At 43.1% G+C, this 21,604-nt stretch overlaps 1 protein-coding gene across 1 annotated transcript in view; it reads right to left on the reverse strand.

Annotated features, from left to right (window-relative positions):
* The window catches only part of KATNAL2 (katanin catalytic subunit A1 like 2), a 55,216-nt gene that overhangs the window by 19,352 nt on the left and 14,260 nt on the right, over nt 1-21,604 (reverse strand). Inside the window, exons 4-12 of the mRNA XM_074995815.1 lie at nt 18,218-18,260; nt 16,686-16,815; nt 15,354-15,452; nt 13,021-13,119; nt 11,996-12,073; nt 8,322-8,420; nt 7,714-7,777; nt 2,378-2,496; nt 845-936 (exon numbers count right to left, since the gene is read on the reverse strand). Of these exons, the coding sequence (XP_074851916.1) occupies nt 845-936; nt 2,378-2,496; nt 7,714-7,777; nt 8,322-8,420; nt 11,996-12,073; nt 13,021-13,119; nt 15,354-15,452; nt 16,686-16,815; nt 18,218-18,260 (823 nt within the window). The remainder of the gene's footprint in view (nt 1-844; nt 937-2,377; nt 2,497-7,713; nt 7,778-8,321; nt 8,421-11,995; nt 12,074-13,020; nt 13,120-15,353; nt 15,453-16,685; nt 16,816-18,217; nt 18,261-21,604) is intronic.

Here is a 21,604-nt window from a genome sequence, read left to right on the forward strand (position 1 = left end):
GGGGTTACCACTGGGCTGGTCATAGTGAGCCACAGAGTGCTCTGGTTTCCGCCGCTGCAGAGAACTGAAGTACTTGGCCTGAGCAGGGTAGAGAAGGCTGTCAGGCCGCTCCAGCTCCCGCCGCCCTGATGGGGAATGTGTGTGTGGTGGGTGAACCCTGCTGTCACCATGCCAGACCCTATAATCCCCAGGCCATGTTGCTGAGGTAAGGGGGTAAGGTGGCAGGGGACAGAACAGGACAAGGGCTTGCAGACTGGTGGAGCAGGGGTAGGGGACAGCAGGGCCTGTGAGGAGGTGGGAGGAATTCCAGACCAAATACCCGCCTTGGGATGACCCTGCCAACCATATAAACCAAAAAGTGCCACTGCCAAGAAAGCGCTTGCTGAAGTAGGAGCAATGGGGTGTTCTGGATAGCTGTTGTTGGTGGCAGAAGGAACTGAGGGGGTGGTGGGTTGGCAGGGCTGTATATTGAGCACCATGTAAGCACGCCTCTAGGGAGTCCCCTGGCCGATCCAGTGGATATCATTAGGGTAAAAATCTTCCAGCTGCCATGCACATACCTAACTGAAATAGATGCAAGCAATTACTTGCAGACGAACACAATTATTGCAGTTAAAATACAACTCAAAATAGCTATTTTGTCATTGGGATCTAAATTATAGGTCTTTCTGTGGCTCCAATCATGCACCTCTTGAAGTTAACACAGTAGGTGTAGGCCCAATTTGAAGTAAAGTAACAAGCTTGGTGCACTGGTACATGTTGATTGGAACCCAAACTTATTGAATATGTTACTTATTTTAAAAAGTATTATTTTGAAGCTATCACAGGATAAATCATCAATTACCCAGGAGCATTGCCTCTCTGACTCATTACAGACTCCAGCTCATCCAAGAAAATTGTGGAGGGTGCATGGTACCGGGCAAGTTCAAATAACACCTGTTCAAAGAAAACAATGCACAACAAAGATTTAACAACTGCAGTAAGCAAAAAGTGATAAGTACCATTGATACATGAACTAGATAATGATACAGTAAACTCTTTGATATACGGCAAGCCAGGGACTGGGAGGTTACCGGATATTCAAATATGCCGGATATGCAGGAGGTTCCAGTACGCTCTGCGTGGGGCAACGTGCCATGCAAGGAGCCACCCTGGGTAGCTTAGTGAATGGCCATGTTGCGCAAGGAGCTACTCTGGGCAGCTTGTACATGGCTGTGCCACACAGGGAGCTGCTGTAGGCAGGACACCATGCCATGCGGGGAGCTGCTGTGGACAGGAGAGTGGAGGAGCTACTGGCCGCGACGGAATGCTGGTTATTAGAGAAGTCCAGTTGTTTGAATGCCAGTGAAAAGAGAGTTTATTGTACAAAGTAGTGGACACACCACAAAAGCCTTCAGGGGAAAAACGGAATTAGTCCCTAAGTAGTTCTTTAGTTCTGAAAGGTTTGTAAAAGACAAAAGACACACCTATAATCCTGTCTTTACCTTACAATCTTTCCCTCTAAATCTGAGTCAAATACAAAGAAAATAATGAGAAAGAAGAATATGATTCCATCAAGGAATTCAGGGGAAATCCTAAATTGGTACCAGAAATTCAATTATATTTCTTCTTTTACTGTTGTTCCATTTGCCTTTCCCCTCAGTAAAGGAATTAAACAACAGTCTCTTAATCAGAATAAAGTGATTCTTCTAGTTTTCTGCCTGAGAACATTATTTTCATCAACTGAATGTTGCTGGGTTTTTTTCACTGGAATTTTTGTGATTTTTATATGAACATAATGAAAATTTCCATCAGTTTGGGTTACATTAGTCAGGTTTGGGCAGCTGCTAATTACAGGGATGAAAAGCAGGGCCTGATGTAAAATGTTCACTCATCCCTGAGTTAGAGCGACCTGCCTTTAACTATAAGGTCTAGAGAGCTTCTTTTTTCCAGCACGTACACATAACTCCTCACATTTTTTTAGATGTATACAGGGAGTCCTCAGTATATGTCTCCTTTTTACCTATAGCTTTGCATATACATTGCTCATCAGTAGGGGGAACGTGTTTTGATTGACATCAATTCTGATTCACATATCCTTCATTTGCATACTGTGCTTTAGGTTGCAAATAATGGACATACAGATTGGGGTCAATGTAAATTGGAACAAGTTTTCTTATTGATGAGCTAAAAGTAATATTCCCATTTGACAAAAGGGGAAACTGGAACAGAGAGTGAAATTACTTACCCAAGATTTTAGAGGGTGTCAACAGCCCAAGAACCACTCAGCATTTCCTGGCTCCCAATTCAGTGCTCAGTCCAGTAGAAAACTCCTATTCTCCTGTTAGTTACATGACACCTGTTGGAGTACAATGAATATGAAAATAACAATTCTTACCCTGACAAGTTTTTCTGAATCACCTCTCCATTTGCTGACAATAGTGGATGCTGAAATGTTGAAGAAAGTTGTATTGCATTCAGTGGCAACAGCCTTAGCAAGCAAAGTCTTTCCAGTACCTACAAGCAACAGGAATGAGGAAAATCACACTGAGCAAACAAAAGGTAAATATAGGAGTAACTCCCTTCATCATCACACTAGTCAGAAAATGAACATTGACAGGAAGAGTGGAATGTAATTAGAACTATTTGTAAAAAAGCAGCGAATTCAAGTCACAGCACCTTTGACAAATAAACTGTTTCTGAGGTACTACACATTGAAAAGATCACAGCGCATCAATGAGCTGTCTTCTGGCAAATAAATGCCAGCACATACAAGACCAGATCCAATGCCATGTGTGGAAGTATAACATTGTATAAGTATAACGTTGTATAAGGGGACATGCTGGATACATTGTATATGAGAGGGCATGCCAAAACATGTTACAAAGTATCTGAGGGAGCACACGCAGGGACAGTTAGCTTTTGAATGGAGAAGCAATTAAGATGGAGCCAGCACCTCTAAGAAGCAGGCATCAGAATGGAAGGTGTGAAGGGCAATTAGTTAAGTTAACTGGAAGCTGTTAAAGGAGATTGTTAAGGGTGGCAGGTAATTGAAGATACGTGACTGGTCTCAGGGATCTCGAAGGGTGGTGACTAAAATCTTTTTCTTCTTTTGTCTGTAACTTCTCTGTAACTTGTTCTCCAAAAAAACTGTATAAATTAAGAGACACAAGCCCCACTCGGGGGGCTCACTTCTAAATGTATTAGCAGAGCGGCTTTGCTAATAAAACAGAGTGGTCTGATAAATTGTGAGTCTGAGTCAAACTTTGACAATTTGGAGGTCCCACCGAGATGGCAAGCGGCTTCGCTGAGGCTGTGTGATCCCTGACTGCCTTGCAGGACGATCGTGGCAGCCGGCGCCTGGACGCTTAGTCCAAGCGATCCTCCACAAGACAGAAAGGTACACAGCAGCAGCGCAGTCTACGCCATTGAACTTGTTGGTTCCCACTCTGTTCTGGTAGGGGTCTTTGGATCCAGCTTCTGGAATCAGACGTCTCAGGTAATTATTATTTTTGTGCTTTAACCGGTTTGAGGACTGTCTTGTCTTTGTGTCTATCCGTCTTCCCTGTGGTGTGTGTGTGAATCTGGGAGCCATCTCTGTCCGGAGACTGGCTGACCAAGGGGTCCCCGTCCCCACGGTCTGAATAAATGGAATCTGCACAGCTGCAGCCGCACCACGCCTTGGGTATAACCCCTGGTGTGAAAGCAAGGGCAGTTGAGGCAGTAGCCTGTGGGCTCCTTTCTGTGTGTTGCACCGGGTACCGCTCTGCCGAGCCTGAATTTCCTTCTTGTGTGAGTGCTGTGTGAAGTCCTCCTGGATGGGTAATCAGAAGTCTAAGGTAGAACAGTTCCCTAAGGGAACTCCGGCTTATTTTATGTATTTTAGGAGGGGTCCGGACTCTTGTAGGTTTCTTGAAAAATGGTCCAAATTAGCTCTAGAGAACCCCAAATTACAGTGGCCACTGTTAGGTTCTTGGGACAAGGATCGAGTGGACGCTTTAAAAAGCAAACTCGTCCTCCCAAAAACCAAATTGGAGAGAGGAGAAGTAGACTGCTTCATGCAGTGGTGGGAAGAGGCAAATCGTAAATGGACTGAGCCAAAACTCACCTCTCTTAAAAAAATTCTAGCAAAAAACTAAAAGTTCAATTGGATGCAGTCTCTCCCACTACTAGTCCGAGCGCTCCCCTTTGCCCAGTCCTGTGCAATGATCCGGATCAAACCCGACCCCCACCATACTCCTGCGCAAATAAGAAATCAGAAAAAGAAAAATCTTCAGTGACTACAGATAATGAAAGTGAAGAAGATACCCTCATTGGCCTCGCAGCTCTGCAAAATATTATGAAGAAGAAATCCAAGGCAGACTGCAAAGATTCTCTTGACATCTCTTCTTGGAAAAGAGAACCTGATGGGAGGTTAATGAGAGACTCTGATCAAACTGTTGTGGCACCCTTACGAGTCCTTAAGATGGGAGAAAGTGAGTCCATATGGGATTATAAGCCCTGGACTCGTACGGAACTTTTATCTATAGTTAAAGGTTTTCCCAAACCACAGGAAAACTCTGTCAAATTTGCTGAGGAGTTTCTGTTAATCTGTGAAACCTATGAACCCTCTGAGACAGATCTCCTCCAACTGTGTAAATTGTTAGCTCCTGCCAGTTATTATGAAAAATGGTTGGCTGCCGCAGACTGGCCAGCTGAGGCACGCCACTCAACCATAAAAAGGACTGGCCCAGATTCGGCATACAGAGACCAGTGTATGGCTCTTTGGAAGTGCCTGCATCAAGCCATTCCCAAAGTGTGGTCTCCTAAAACAAACTGGACAGCAATACGTTGCTGTAAGCAAGGGCAAGGAGAAAGCCCAGGCGACTATAGGTCCCGGCTAACTGATATTTTCCTACAACATTCAGGAATACAAGAGCCCGATGTAAATGGGCAGGGGGCCTTGGCACATGCATTTGTTGATGGTCTTCTCCCTGCCACAGGCAGCATGTTAAAACGAATAAGTGTGGGATGGGAGACTGAAACCATGGACAAATTGCTGGCAGTAGCAGAGCATTGCCACTGCACTTTAAAAGGAAAGGAGGAACAGTCCTCCCAAAAGCTAATGGCTCTGCAGATACAGCATTATTCAGGGCTAACAGACCACACCGGGGACAGGGACAGGGTTGCGGAAGGGGGCGGGGGGCTGGACTAACTGGGGTTTGTAACTACTGTAAACAGCCTGGACACTGGAAAAGAGAGTGTCCAAGACGACCTAATAATTGTATGGGAAATCAAGTGAACCCCCCGCTGGTTCCTCCAGCTGATCCCCAACCCTATTTTTCACCCCAACAATGACGGGATGCTGGGGAACCTCAGAAAGTTTTAGCTCCCTTATTACCTCTGTCCCCTACTGGAGAATGTGTCCTGACTGTAAATGATCTCTCTCTCCCTTTCCTTGTTGATACTGGAGCTTCTCTTTCTACAATCCGCACCACTGACTTGCCTGTGGTTCCCCGATCTGGAAAATCTGTGTCTGCTGTTGGCATTACAGGGATCCCTACCTCTTTTCCCCTCTCAAAACCTTTGTCTGTTCAGGTCGGTCCCCTCTCTGAGGAGCATGCATTCCTCCTCTCTGATTCCACCCCTGCAAACCTTCTGGGACGGGACTTGCTATGCAAACTTGGCTGTTCTATTTACTGCTCCCCAGATGGTGTCTATCTGCAAATCCCTCAGTCTTCCTTATGTGATTCTGTAGCCTCCCTGCTGTCTGAAACTTCCCTCTCCACTCCGGTCCCTTGCTGTCCCTTAACTCCGTCCCTAGAGCACCTAATCTCTCAGGTTCCTTCCTCCCTATGGCCATCTCACCCATCTGAAGTGGGCCGATTAAATACTTTCTTTCATCCAACAACAGGTGCAGATAGCCCAGATCCTGAATATTTCTAATTGCTGGGTCTGCAGCCACATCCCAGCTCACTCACAAGCTAGTATCCCCACCATGGCAATCCCTTTGAATTCCTCAGAGCTTGCTGGAGAACCCTATCCACTTAAAAGGACATGGAAGGAAAATGACACTTGGGGGCTGGGAAAAACATATGTTCCTAAACTTATAAGTGTGGTGAAAGGAAAGGGCCACTAGTGCTGGGTGTGTAATGGGACAGGACTGAATCTAGGGAGGAGCAGCTGTCTCCAATACAGCGTGTCCCATGGTGTATGGGACTATTCAAACAAGGTTGGAGAATGGCGAACCGGGTATGGAAAGATAAACTTCCTCTCAACCTGGGATCAAACCAGAGTGCTAATCTAATGTTGTTAAATGTCACCAGTGAAAGTAATGAAAAAGAACGATTGATGTATGGAATCCAGTAAGTCGTTGGTCATGGGCGTAGCCTTGACCAAAAGGGGGGATTGTGGAAGTATAACATTGTATAAGTATAACGTTGTATAAGGGGACATGCTGGATACATTGTATATGAGAGGGCATGCCAAAACATGTTACAAAGTATCTGAGGGAGCACACGTAGGGACAGTTAGCTTTTGAATGGAGAAGCAATTAAGATGGAGCCAGCACCTCTAAGAAGCAGGCATCAGAATGGAAGGTGTGAAGGGCAATTAGTTAAGTTAACTGGAAGCTGTTAAAGGAGATTGTTAAGGGTGGCAGGTAATTGAAGATACGTGACTGGTCTCAGGGATCTCGAAGGGTGGTGACTAAAATCTTTTTCTTCTTTTGTCTGTAACTTCTCTGTAACTTGTTCTCCAAAAAAACTGTATAAATTAAGAGACACAAGCCCCACTCGGGGGGCTCACTTCTAAATGTATTAGCAGAGCGGCTTTGCTAATAAAACAGAGTGGTCTGATAAATTGTGAGTCTGAGTCAAACTTTGACACATGTCACAGGGGATGTGTGTAGCAGCTTGTCCAACACAGCTCGTCTACAGTCTCTCCAGATGCTTTCAGGTTAAGTCTTCACTAAAAACACTACAACACAGACACTTGCCAGAGCAACGGCAGGAGTTCTCCTCTCACTGTTGTTAATCCATCTCATGAGAAGCAATAACTAGGTCTATGGGAAAACTCTCCCTCTTACTATCTATGCCAGGAGTTAGGTCAGAACAACAGTGTCTCTCAGGGCTGTGGATTCTGTATGCTGATGGAAACTTTTGGTGTATACCAGCCATTGGTGCCTAGGCAACTTTTCAGTCCTGCTAGTGCTATAAGGGTGATGGAGACACTATTGAGAACAGTCTAGACAGTGAGAGCATTTGGAGATTGCAGAAATGTGAGTTAGTGGCACAACCTCCACCCAGGCTAGCAAGAGATCAACACCATTTTCAAAACTAATTCCTAAATGAAGACAACAGGGAGTTGGAACATATTTCCAGGAAGGGACAATCCAAACCAGATGTACATATCCTTAGAGGTCAGTCCCAGCCAAAATTTAAACTACTGGCACCTGTGACAAACTGAGCAATAATATGAAATTGACATGACCTCTGAAACAACTGCTCTGATTGTAACTGGAGTCAAGAGTGTTGGCTGGAGGGAGAATTTAGGGACAGAAATATCCTAGCGATGTGGGAACTCTACATGTGGTGAGAAGCAGATTGAAGGACTAGTAAATTTATTAGAGTTGTATACTGGATCAAATCAGCATGAAGCTTGTAAAATGCATTTATATTTCATCTTTTTGGATAGAAACTGAAGTGACAATATATGTATCTACACCTATGTTTTTCAGTATAAAACTATAACTACCTGGAGGTCCATAAAGTAACAATCCTTTCCAAGGAGAGAGTATCCCTGTAAAAAGCTGTGGGTACTGTCGAAACAAAAGAACAATTCAAATATTAAAAATACAAAATCTGAGTCAAAAGTCTGGTTATTTAGTGACAATCCTGTATACGCAGAAAAGCTAGCAAACTAGAAGAGAGGGGAAAAAAGAATTACACAATAGGTTTTATCTCACTTATCCATACAAAATTTTACATTTAATCAGACAACATCTATTTTAAATGTATATTTCATGTATTTATTTTGCATCAATGGATATAGCCTGCTATTCTCTTCAATAATTCATTTTCCTACAGCATGATTTGTGATTAATCTGGAATATTTTATTTAGGCAGAATTCTCACAGACTGGGCTTTTTCTATCTGGAATACTGTGGAATATTTGTGTATGAAAAACCACATGGTGTTGTCAACTTAAATTCCATTTGCTGACAAGGAGCTGCATTCAGACAAGGACATAAATAGTCACAACCATGGGACTGCACTCGTTTAATAGCTGGTGATATTTTGACCATAATAATGTACAGAAATAGTGTCTAGTATTGGTTTTCTCAAAGCTGTTTAGAACCTTACCCTTATAGGATACACAACTGCTTCCTTGACTAATCGCTTGGCTGCATCAAGTCCAATAATGTCATCCCACTTTATGTTTGGATTATGAAGATAAATGTCCTGCAATGCACATTTGATCTCTTTTAGAAAAAAAAAATCTTTTCCTGTACAAATATAATAAACCACGAGGTAGCAAAACAGCTCACAAAAGGGAAGCACGGGACAAACACAATAGTAATTCACAGAAAAATAACACTATTTATGGCTGGCTCTCTTTGAAGCCTATGGAGAGTTGCCATTGGCTATAAAGGCTGCGCAGTAATGGTCATAGCAGATCAGACCATAGTAGGTCCATCGCCTCAACAGTGGCTACTAGCAGATAATTCAGAGCAAGGTGCAAGAGACTCCTTTATGGATAATTATGCCATAATCTATCCAGGGAGATCAGTCTATATAATAATTAGTCTATGCCCTGAAGAGTTCATTCAGATAATTTGATTAATTGAATCAAATTACCTAATCCATTTAATTTCTACTAAGAGCTTGGCCACAATAGTATTTTGTGGCAGTGTGTTCCACAGATGATTTTTTCCACAAAAAAGGGGGGAAAAAAAAAAAAAAAAAATCACATCCTTGATTTAATTCATTAGGCTAAAATCTGCTGGCAGATACACAGGCTGTACCTATTGACTATAGTAGAGTCTCATGCTCATACCCTGGGGGAAACTTGCTCCATTTTTAAAAAAATGGTAACCAGTAGATTACGTCTTCCTTTCTATTAACAGTCAATTAAACTGAATCAGTTTTATAGTACTAATCAGATTTCAATAAACGTCTCCAAACTAAACAAGGTTGTGCTGTTAGTTCATTGTGAGCTCTTTATTTTATTGATTTACAGAATGCTCATTGTGAGTAAGCACCTAGGTGCTGTGGCAGAGTTGAAAAAGTACCATAAAGAGCGCCAAAGAATTCCCATTGCTGCTTTCAGCAATAGTAACAACTATGTAATTATTTTGTTAGGAACAACATAAAAACAAATATCATCAAAAGCTAAATGAACAAGATTACTCATTGTTCAAGCTCTGAAACTTGCTGGATTGACGTTTTGCTACACTGCTAAGAGCAGATCTGCTGTGATAGGCTGCCTCTTACACTACAGGCCACCAAAATAATTGAATTTCAAAGCTATACTGGGCATTCAGGCTAAATACCAACACTCTGGACTGAGCCCAGCAGAAAAGATGGAGCTCATGCAGAGACCAGAATACATGTACTATATGTATACAACATCTCTCCCTCCTTGTGAGGCAATCAGTTGAATTCTGTCCTTGCTGGACCTTGTGGGTTGAATTCAAGGGTAATGTTAAACAAGCATAGCAAACAAACAGTCATACTCCTTTACCTTGAAATAATTAGGATGTCTCTACACATGCCCCTCCCTTTCAGAAGGGGCATGTAAATGACATGAATCGGAACTGGTTAATGAGGCGCTGAAATGAATATTCAGTGCCTCATTAGCATAATGGCAGACAGTCGCGTTTCAAAGTTCTGCTTTTGAAACGTAAACTGGTCGTGTAGATGTGAGCGCTTTGAAATGAAACCCATACTTCAAAATTTCCTTATTTCCAATTCATTTTGGGAATAAGGGAATTACCAAGTCTGCGGTTTATTTCAAAGTGCCCGCGTCTACATGGCCAGTTTGCGTTTCGAAAGCAGCGCTTTTGATGCACAACTGGCTGCCATTATGCTAATGACGCACTGAATATTCATTTCAGTGCCTCATTAACCAGTTCCAATCCATGTTATTTGCATGCCCCTTCCAAAAGGGAGGGGCACGTGTAGACACAGCCTTAGTGTTTCATTCCTAAGAAGTACAAGTACTTAGAAATGAATTGCTTTTCATCCCAAATGATCACTGACCATTCTGTCTTTGCACTATGCTGGTATCAGGCAGCAAGTCCTACTTAAAGAGGGGGAAACAACTGCAAATAACAGGTATATAACAGTATTGAATTTTTCTTTGAAGTAAAGCCCCATTAGTTTTGGCCTTGATTCAGCAAGGTACTTAGCACATGCTTAACTTTAAGCATGTGAATGGCCACAGTGAATGAGAAATGGAACTTAACTGGAACCACATTGCTGAATTAGGGTATTCATCCATGCAGTTCTTCAGCCATCTTGGCAAAAAAAAAAAAAATTTCCATGCAGCTGACTAATGTAGAGGTTTTACAGAAAGGACACAAGGAAACATAATGCTAGTCTTATCAGTACAGTTCCAACAGCATGGACTGCTCAGGTTTCACAGAGGTAATGCTGTCAGCCTCTTTCAGGAAAAAACAACAAGGAGTTCACTGGCACCTTGAAGACTAAATTTTATTAGGGCAGAAGCTTTCGTGAGTTGTAACTTTCCTTATCAGATATATGAAGGGAAAGAATAAAATAGCAGAGATAAAGGCTGTGTCTACACTAGCCCAAAACTTCAAAATGGCCATGCAAATGGCCATTTCAAAGTTTACTAATGAAACGCTGAAATACATATTCAGCACCTCCTTAGAATGCTGGCAGCCACAGCACTTCAAAATTGACGCGGCTTACCGCTGCGTGGCTTGTCCAGATGGGGCTCCTTTTTGAAAGGACCCTGGCAATTTCGAAATCCCCTTATTTCTATCTGCTGTTAGGAATTTGCATGGCCATTTCGAAGTTTTGGGCTAGTGCAGATGTAGCCAAAGAGATGGGAATGTAACATTAGCGCTACTTCAATCAGGGTGAATGCGGCCCACTTCCAACAGTAATACAAAGGGAAGAATACCTAAAGAGGAAAATTACTTATAATGAGAAAGCCATTTCTAGTCTCTATTCAGACCCATTCTGAGGGTGTCAAACTTGTATATGACTTCCATCTTAGCAGTTTCACATTGCAGTCTGGTTTTTGTTGTAGTTGAGGTTTTTATTTGTTTGTTTGGCTAAGAATGGCAATTTTCAAGTCTGTAACTGTGAGTCCAGAAAGGTTAAAGTGTTCTCATACTATTATTCTTTGTCACCATTATTGATGTCTGATTTGTGTCCAGTTATTCTTTTGTGTTGAGATAGTCCAGTTTGTCCAATGAACGTGGCAGAAGGGCATTGCTGGCACACATCACATTAGTAGGTGTGCAGGTGAATGAGCCTTCAATGGTATGGCTGATGTGATTAGGTCCAGTTATGGTGTCATTACAGTAGACATGTGGACAGAGTTGGCAACTGGGTTTGTTGCAGGGATTGGTTCCTGAACCAGTGTTTCAGTTGTGGGGTGTGTAGTTGTTGGTATTAGTTTCAGGTTGGGGCACTGTCTGCAAGGAACGAGTGGCCTCCCAAGGTCTGGGATTGCAAGGGATCATCACCTAGGATAGGTTGCAGATCCCTGATGATGTGTTGGAGAGGTTTTAGCTGGGAGTTGTAGGCAATGGCCAGAGGGGTTCTATTACTTTGTCGGAGCTGTCCTGTAGTAGGTGACTTCTGGGTACCAGCCTGACTCTGTCAATCACTTGGCCCCTGGACAACTGCCCCCTTTCCTGCCTCACCCCCATCAGCATGTCTTCTGACCTGGTGCCTTCTAGAATTAGCATTACCAACACCAATAAAAAGAAACCTACATGTTCTCAGCAACCAATAGTAACCATACACTCTAAATGACTGAAATTAAGATCCAGTCTTACTCTGCTTACAACCGTTGCAAGTTCTCTCATCTCACCAGTCATGCCAATAAAAGCACTCAGAGGTTTTAACAGCCGTTCCTAAAAAGACAGAAATAAGTCGGTGTCTATAATTTATTTTCATAATTTTTAATACAAACTATAAAGCAGCTTGAAAACAGTAACACTGTAGAAAAAAACACCAAAGATACTTTAGTGTTGTTGTAATTTATTTGCAAGTCATATTTGAGATGTTCCCCATAGCTTTTCACTATAAAGGTGAGCCAGAGATCTTCCTAAGTCTGAATGGGGATGTAATGTCTCAGGCCTGGATTCTGCCACCCTTACTCACACTTTGTGGAATAAGTAGCTTTCTTATTCCACAAATATTTCAGTTTAAGGATAGCAGAACCTGAGCTGCAAGGATTAAGTCCTTGAGAAATGTCATAAGTCATTTATGTTCCTTGTGTGCCTTTCTGAAAGAATGAAGTTCCTTTCAAGCGTTGAAGCAGCCCCAAACGTTTGGCACTGGGTGACAAGGGGTGATTTGGCTGATGGCTTTGTCTTGTAGTAGGTAGCAGCAGCCATAACCGAAAACCTCTACCCTGGCTAAAACAGAGACTTCAGTATCTTCAGAGAAATTAGGAGAGAGAAGAAACTGCTGGCCAGGACTTGAACCCTGGGGGAAATATCCTGTCTCTACTCAAGTCGGTGGCAAGTATTTCATCCAAATCAGTTTTGTGGTGCTCTAAAAATTGGGCTACATTTGTGAATTATAAACATGTGATTTGTACTTGCCACAAATATCCTTGTTCAGGGAGTACATAAATGTCAACAGATTAAACTAGTATCCAGTGTTAGTGCCTATTCATTGGTCTTTCTGCAAGAGCACAAGCCACTCCAGAAGTACAAACACTTCTTTACCACTTGGAATTTGGGCCCATGCCAATTACAGTATTTTACTTGATTTTTTATTCCCTGTTGCATAATTCAATGCATAGTTAACTTCTATAGTTAAATTTGTTAGATGGAAATAATAATCCCCTTACTGAAGGATCTGGATCACAGTTAAGGCTGTTTGAGGCTACTTCATTTGATGGTCCTTTGACAGCATCTTGGATGATCCCACGGAAGTCAATTATTTGGCCCTGAAAGAAAAAAGAAGAATGATGTAACAGGCTTCATCTTGCTTAAATAAAGTATCCAGTTCTAAACCTAAAAGGTAGGTTACATGACTCACATGGTACAAAACAAGATTGACAGGATGACCACTCTCCAACTACAAAAGGTGACAGGCCAAATTCTGCCCAAAAAACCTCAATGAGATTGCCCCAAGAAATCAGTGGTAGCAGCAGGAAAAGAATCCAGGTTTCCTAACTCTTAGTGCTATGCTTTAACTTTAAAGAAAATCATCTGTCCACCACTTTCTAGCAGCAGAAAAAAAATTCATTCAACTTCTGTTTTTATTATAAGATGGGCTTTGAAATATGCACTCCAACATATCTTTCCTATTTCTACATTGTTCCTTATTTCTATGCAGAGCCCACTAACTATGCCAAATAAAGGGTTAATGATAAAAGTAAAGTCCACAGCAGATACGTGGGATCCCTCAGGTAGCCACACAAAAGAAGTATTTTATATAAATGCACAGAAGTCTTGATGTACAATTTTTGTTAGTCCTCATATGCATTCCTGTAACACAGATGTGTTTTGTGCACAGAGAGTGATAGGCTAAACAGTCACAAGTCTCTGGGACCGGATGGTATTCACCCAGGGGTTCTGAAAGAAATCAAATGTGAAATTGCGGAACTATTAACAGTGGTTTGTAACCTACCCTTTAAATCAGCTTCGGTACCCAATGATTGGAAGACAGCTAATATTTAAAAAGGGCTCTAAAGGAGACCCTAGCAATTACAGACCGTCAGTACCGGGCAAATTAGTAGAAACAATAGTAAAGAATAAAATTGTCAGACACGTAGAGGAACACGATTTGTTGAGCAAAAGTCAACATAGTTTCTGTAAAGGGAAGTCGTGTCTTACTAATCTATTACAGTTCTTTGAAGAGGTTAACAAGCATGCGGACAGGGGGGATCCAGTAGACATAGTATACTTAGATTTCCAGAAAGCCTTTGACACGGTCCCTCACAAAAGGCTCTTATGTAAATTAGGTGGTCATAGGATAGGAGGAAAGATCCTTTCATGGACTGGGAACTGGTTAAAAGACAGGAAACAAAGGGTAGGAATAAAAGGTAAATTTTCACAATGGAAGGGGGTAACTAGTGGCGTTCCCCAAGGGTCAGTCCTGGGACTAATCTTGTTCAACTTATTTGTCAATGATCTAGAGAAAGGGATAAGCAGTGAGGTGGCAAAGTTTGCAGATGACACCAACCTGTTCAGGATAGTCAAAACCAAAGCAGACTGTGAAGAACTTCAAAAAGATCTCAGCAAACTGAGTGACTGGGCAGCAAAATGGAAAATGAAGCTTCATGTGGGTAAGTGTAAGGTAATGCACATTGGGAAAAATAACCCTAATTATACATACAATACGATGGGGGCAACTTTAGCTACAACAGATCAGGAAAGGGATCTTGGAATTATAGTGGATAGATCTCTGAAAACATCCACGCAGTGTGCAGCGGCAGTTAGTAAAGCAAATAGGATGTTAGGAATAATTAAAAAAAGGATAGAAAATAAGACAAAGAATATCTTACTTCCCCTATATAAAACTATAGTACGCCCACATCTTGAGTACTGCTTGCAGATGTGGTCTCCTCACCTCAAAAAAGATATATTGGCATTAGAAAAGGTTCAGAAAAGGGCAACTAAAATGATTAAGGGTTTGGAATGGGTCCCATATGAGGAGAGGCTAGAGAGACTGAGACTTTTCAGTCTAGAAAAGAGGAGACTGAGGGGGAGATATGATAGAGGTATATAAAATCATGAATGGTGTGGAGAAAATGAATACAGAAAAGTTATTTACTTGTTCCCATAAGATAAGAACTAGAGGACACCAAATGAAATTAATGGGTAGCAGGTTCAAAACTCATAAAAGGAAGTTTTTCTTCACACAGCGCACAGTCAACCTGTGGAACTCCTAACCAGAGGATGCTGTGAAGGCCAGGACTCTAACTGAGTTTAAAAAAAGAGCTCGATAAATATTTGGAGGTTAGGTCCATAGATGGCTATTTGCAAGGGGTAAGGTATGGTGCCTAACCTTTTGTCGAAGGCGGGAAATGGATGGCAGGAAACAAATTGCTTGATCATTGTCTTTGGTTCACCTCCTCTGGGGCACCAGGCATTGGCTACTGTCAGCAGACAGGATACTGGGCTAGATGGACCTTTGGTCTGACCCAGTATGGCCGTTCTTATGTTATGTACTGACCCTTCTTGGGTGAGTGCTTTCTCCTCCACCACCTCTGTTGATTGCTGACACGTTTAAACCAAAATCAGCTTGCTCCCGAGTAACTGTATTGTCATTCTCCTAAAGAAAAATTAGTTTTAAAAGAAACATAATTTGTTTTCAAACAGATGAGTTTTAGACTTCACTGTAATTCTTCACATATGCCCAGATAGTCACATTTTCCAACTGATCTTTTACATTCCACTGAACTTGTACCATTATGGCTGATGTTACTATGTAACATTATTAAGTACTTCTCTAGGCCTCAATCTGGCTAACTGCAGAAAGCAAGGCTATAGCACTCAGCATTCACTTGCTTCCTCTCCAGAGAGTTTTCTACATAGTATGGAGAATTCGGAATAGTGCTCAGCAATGAGAAGACACCTCTATGCCCATCATGAATTAAGCGATGATAGAGAAGGAACAACAAATGTGACTGAAAGAGTAGGCAGAGGACAAGCACTGAATCTGTTTAAATGCAAATGATGGGCCATTTTAGAATTTTAACTTACTCCAACATTTATCCTCCACTAGTGGTTACTGATGTGTACTAAATAGTTGCATTTACAAACAAGTGACAGACAAGTCAGGCATCAGATCCAGCCCCTCACACAGATATGTGTCCAAGTATTTTAAGTAAACAATCTCAGCCACCTACTCTATGCCTCAAGGGCATACTAGGCACAGAGTTCTGCCTGGCCACAAGTCTGCTGTTCTTGCTCCCCTCAGCTAATTTAATTCAATCACATATTTAATAGCAAACCTTCGTGCTCAGCAGCCCCACCAAAATTGGATCCAAAGAGCTAAAGACCACAGTGACAAATTACTCTTCCTCTTTGTCACCTTTGATCTGGCTTGTCCTCATCTGTTCCTCCATGAACACGAATCAACACCACACCAAAATTACACTTTCAGACTCAAATGTCTTAGACTGGATTGTGTGCATGCATTTATGACTGAGACTGGGCATCTCACCTGACCATTCATGGTCTGTAATTCTTCTTATTTCTAGCACTACAGGGCCAATTCTCAACCTCAATTAAGTTAATGGAAAGATACCCCTCAACCTCATTTGCTGCTGGATCAGATCCCATGACAGATGCTCTTTTCCTCCATTTTTCTACGTCTTTTTTCCCCTACCATCACACCTAGATAGCATCTCCTACTGAACATCTATGTTGTTATACTTACATAAGTAGTACAACTCTTCATTCACAAACCTCCAAATATTTTCTCACACTCCGATTGACTATATCATGGTCCAAAAATAAAATCAAATCAATCCCAACTGTAACACAGTCAAAACATTTGAACCTGTTTGGGGCTGTCCTTGCTAGATGATTTAGGCTCTGTTGCCCTCCCAGATGACGTTTTCGAGAGTGGCCACTGCATTGTTTGATGGTGGTTGATCCTAGGAAGATTATGAGAAGAGCTGCTTGCTGCCCTAGAATACAAAAAGCCTTTCTGGATGTAATTTTTAATGTCTCATTTTGTTTCCAGCATACCTTGCAATACATGCATTTGACGAAGTGGGTCTTTGCCCACGAAAGCTTATGCTCCAATAAACCTTTTAGTCTGTAAGGTGCCACAGGACTTCTGGCTCTTGATACTGAAGGATCAATGGCAGATTAATTTTTCCAGAAAGTGGTGTGTTGGTCTGATTTTGGTGCCACTGAAGTCAATGAACTGAGGTCAGTGCTGAATGTTTTTAAAAATCCCAGCTTAACCCTTAATGGCCATGTCTACACTAGCCCCAAACTTCGAAATGGCCATGCAAATGGCCATTTCAAAGTTTACCAATGAAGCGCTGAAATGCATATTCAGCACTTCATTAGCATGCGGGCAGCCGCGGCACTTCAAAATTGATGCGCCTCGCTGCCGCGCGGCTCATCCCAACAGGGCTCCTTTTCAAAGGACCCCGCCTACTTCAAAGTCCCCTTATTCCCCTGAGCAGATGGAAAAGGAGCCCCGTTGGGACGAGCCGCGCGGCGGCGAGGCGCATCAATTTCAAAGTGCTGCGGCCGCCCGCATGCTAATGAAGCACTGAATATGTATTTCAGCGCTTCATTAGTAAACTTCAAAATGGCCATTTGCGTGGCCATTTCGAAGTTTCGGGCTAGTGTAGACATGGCCTATATGTGATAGCAGAGGAAATATTTCAGATACATTATCAATCTAGGACTCAAGTTGAAAAATAATAAAAAGAAAATAAACACTTAATATTTTGTTAGATATTTAAATTGAACCATTTAGTTTCCACATGATTTTACAACATGCTCACTCCTACTGCACCTCTAGGATACCAGAGCATTAGTGTAACTGTACAGTAAACATTCAATTTAATGGACCCCAATATAATGGGCTTCCAAAATAACAGACACCGTCTGCCAGCCCCCTCCACCGCAATGAAGCTGAGTGGCAGCCCTGGAGTCGGAGGTTGCTGCCCTATGGCAGGCTGGGGGCGGCAGTCATGTTCTACCTTCGTGCAGGCGGCTCAGAGCTGGGAGCTGGAAGACCCGCAGTGTGGAGAACTGCAGGAGGTGGAAGGAGCCAGGCCGGCATTCAGCTCCTCTCCTGGTAATTGGGAGAGGGAGAAGGTATGTGACGGGAAGATGGGGCAGGAGGGGGGAAGGGAAGCGGGGGGCAGAGGCCAGAGGTAAATGATGGGCTGGGAAGGTCAGTGCGTCATCACACACTATAACCATTCAGGTATAATGCACTTTCGGCTTTAAATAGACACCCTTTCCCCGGCATTAGTCCATTAAATTGAGGGTTTACTATACTATGTTTTTCTCTTAGGAGAAAATCTTCTGCCCCGTTCCCAGCCCAGATGACTTTTCCCTTACCTTCTTGGCTTTCCTCCATTTCTTGGTTGCTGTTTATTTTCTGCTGTGGCAAAATAAATATTGAAATTAGAAACAGACATAGCCAAGGAAGGAAGGAAGATAATTGTATAATATTTGTCCTTTAACACCATTTTTGGGAGAACCTTGTACTTGCTAAAGTTGCAAGGTTATGAAGCTCAGAAACCTGTTATCTTATAGAGCAGGTACAGCATCTGCCAAAGTGCCTCAGTTCTGACATGACTAGTGGAGAGAGTAGTTCGGGCTCATTAAATCTTTAGCTCCATTCAGCCTTTGGTCTCTCTCCTGAGATTACAAAATGCCAGACTCACCCTGGTTACTGCGATATCGATCTTTCTTCACTAGAAACTGGCTTCAGCTCACTAAACTCATTTAAACATACAGCACTAGATGGCCATTGGACGGTAACTTTTACTTATGGTCAAATTAGGACAGACTTGGGGCTGCAACCAATAACACTTAAGAGTCTCACTGTTTTCATCACTCTGCCTTAAAGCTGGCATGCTATAACATGCCATCACAACACAAATGTGACAGCTAGATGATGCTCTATCAATTCTCAAGTTATTTCAGGCACTTTTAGAAAATAAAAGATTTATACAAATGCACACTTTCAAATCAGAATTTCTGATCACTCGAAAGCCTTGAATGGAACCAGTGACCCAGAGGTGAAGGGTGATTGCTAATGAGCTACAGAACCTAACTGTTCTGAGTCCCTTCCTCCCTTTGTATTAGACTGTTTTGAGGGACAGATTCTGATATTCCATTGCACTTATTTGGTGAGATTGTTGCAGACTTAGGTCCTACTCAGTCTGGGCAAGGGAATAACTGCAAGTAGGAGCTACCAAATGCTCTGCAGACAGAGCCATTATCCTTCATTTGTAATTAATTCCATTATTTATACATTATAGGACTGACTTTTTTTTAAGCTGACTCCAAACACTAGATCAGGGGTGGGAAACCCCCGGCCCATGGTCTGGATCCAGAGCCGGTGGCTCAGGGCTCCCCTCCATGGCATCTGGCTCTCATGGGATGGACCAGACAAGCCACAGTCCAGACCCAGACTGCGGGCTATGCTGGAGTCAGAGAGCAGGAAGCAGCCCCAGGGCCGGTCGCTGCTGTTCTTGCATCCAGGAGGAGGAAGAGGGAGCAGCCGTGGCCTGGGCAACCTACCCAGAGGCTTCCTACCACTGCTCTGACTGGCCAGAATTCAGAGCTGTGGAGGGTGGTGCCTGGGAGCAAGTGAGAGAGGCACACAACCATGTGCATCCGGGGACGCTGAAAAGATAAGTGCATCCCCCTCGCCCAGACTCCACACCCCCACTTGGCTCCTGCGCTCACCTCCCACCCAGACCCTCACTCCCACCCGCTTCCTGTGCCCTCCTTCCCACCCCTCCAACCTATCCCTCCCAGATCCCTCACCCCCACTCTGATCCTCCCTTCCAGACCCCACATCCCAAAGCCTCCTGCACCCTTCCTCTCAACTAGACCCACACCTCAGCCTGCTCCTGCACCCTACCATCCACGCCCTTCCTCCTCTCCTAAACGCCCCTCCCACCCACACCCCCCACCCACAGCCTGCTGCTGCACCCCACTCTAGCCAGACCACCTATGCCCAGCCCACACCTGCACCCTTCCTCCCTCACCGACCACCAGCACTTCCCAGCCAGCTCCTGAACCCTCCCTGCTGCCAGACCCCCATACAGTTGGGGACCATATCAGTGAGGGTTTTTTTTGCTCCTCACTCATGTGGCCCCTGACTGATCTGTGTATGGGTCAGTGGCCCCTGACCTGAAAAAGGTTTCCCACCCCTGAACTAGACCTTGTCTGCAAAGCTTTCTCACATCAACACACTACTGGTCTGCAGCCAGTACTGATCTCTTACATCAGGAGTGAGCAAAGTGGGAAGCAGGCCTGTGAGAGGGGTGCAATATTTTGAAAGGGAGACACAGCAGCATTAGCTGCTGGGTCTCAGGCTCATCCATCTCATTCAAAATGTTAAAATACGTTACTGTTTTTATGTCTGTGTATTCACATTTATACACCGCTTAGTAAAGCTTTTACATTCTACAGACTTATTTTCTTACGTGTGACAAAAGGTTCCCCCCACGTAAACATAACCAAAATTTCCATTCGTTTGGATCACATTAGACAGGTCGGGGAGAGCCTGCTAACTGCAGGCATGAAAAGTGGGGTTCGATGTAAAAAGTTTGCTCACCCGTTTTATATAATTGTGAACGTCGGTACAACTGGCGAGTTTTAAAAACATGCAATGCCTGCAGGTGCTGCTATTTTTATATGCTTCAGTAGTGTCCCATTTACCTGAGATCTTCAAACTTCTTCAGAAGCTTTTGAAGCTACTGAAACTGCTGCGAGATACTCACAGCCAGCCATCCCCTTCAACAATCAACACTCTCCATCACTTTGCCTCTGCTTGTATTGTTGTTCTTATTGCCTTCTGTAACTCACCTACTCCTTATGCTGCACGAGTTCAAAAACACACAAAGTCTCTTGCTCAGATCTCAATATGTCTGCTCCAAAATGCCTCATGCCATATTGTCTTTGCTTGTGCCTCTGAAGCACAAGTCTTTTGATACAAAGACTTATTATTTGCTTGGTATACACCATGAGACATTCAGTGGACACTTTTCTAACAGCTTGAGCACATTGATTCTGCTGATGATGTAGCCCTCCTTTCACACCAACATGGAAGCATGGAAGAAAAGGTCGCAACACAAAACAAAACTGCCTCATTGACTGGACTGAACATTAACAAGGGAAAAACCAAGACAATGAAGATCAACCAGTCCAACAACACCACCATCACACTGGGAGGGAATAACCAGGAAGATGTGGAACAGTTCTTCTCCCTGGGGAGTATTATGGGCATAAAGGGAGGATCAAATAAGGATATCAATGCCAAGACAAGGAAAGCAACAGCTGTATTCAAGACTTTCTGTCCCATGCGGGACAGATACAACAGTATCTGCAAAGACGAAACTGCGGCTCTTCAACACAAATGCGAAGAGCGTGCTCTTATAGGGATGCGAGATCTGGTGTACTATATAGTCTTCAAATCACAATCTACAGACATTCATAAACAAATTTCTGAGGTACAGCCTTCACATCAAATGACAAGACTTTGTCAGAAATGAGGAGCTTTGGAACAGAGTAGGACAAGAACCACTTTACATTCAAATCAAGAGAAGAAAGTGGGGATGGCTAGGCCACACTCTCAGAAAACCATCAACCAGCATAGTCCATCAAGCTCTCACCTGGAACCTGCAAAAGAGGAAGACCTCAGACAACGTGGAGAAGGTCTACTGAGATTGAAGGACAATAACTGGGGTAATCCTGGAGCCAGCTAGA

Source organism: Carettochelys insculpta, chromosome 5, assembly GCF_033958435.1.
Source record: "Carettochelys insculpta isolate YL-2023 chromosome 5, ASM3395843v1, whole genome shotgun sequence".
Taxonomy (NCBI): Eukaryota; Metazoa; Chordata; order Testudines; family Carettochelyidae; genus Carettochelys; species Carettochelys insculpta.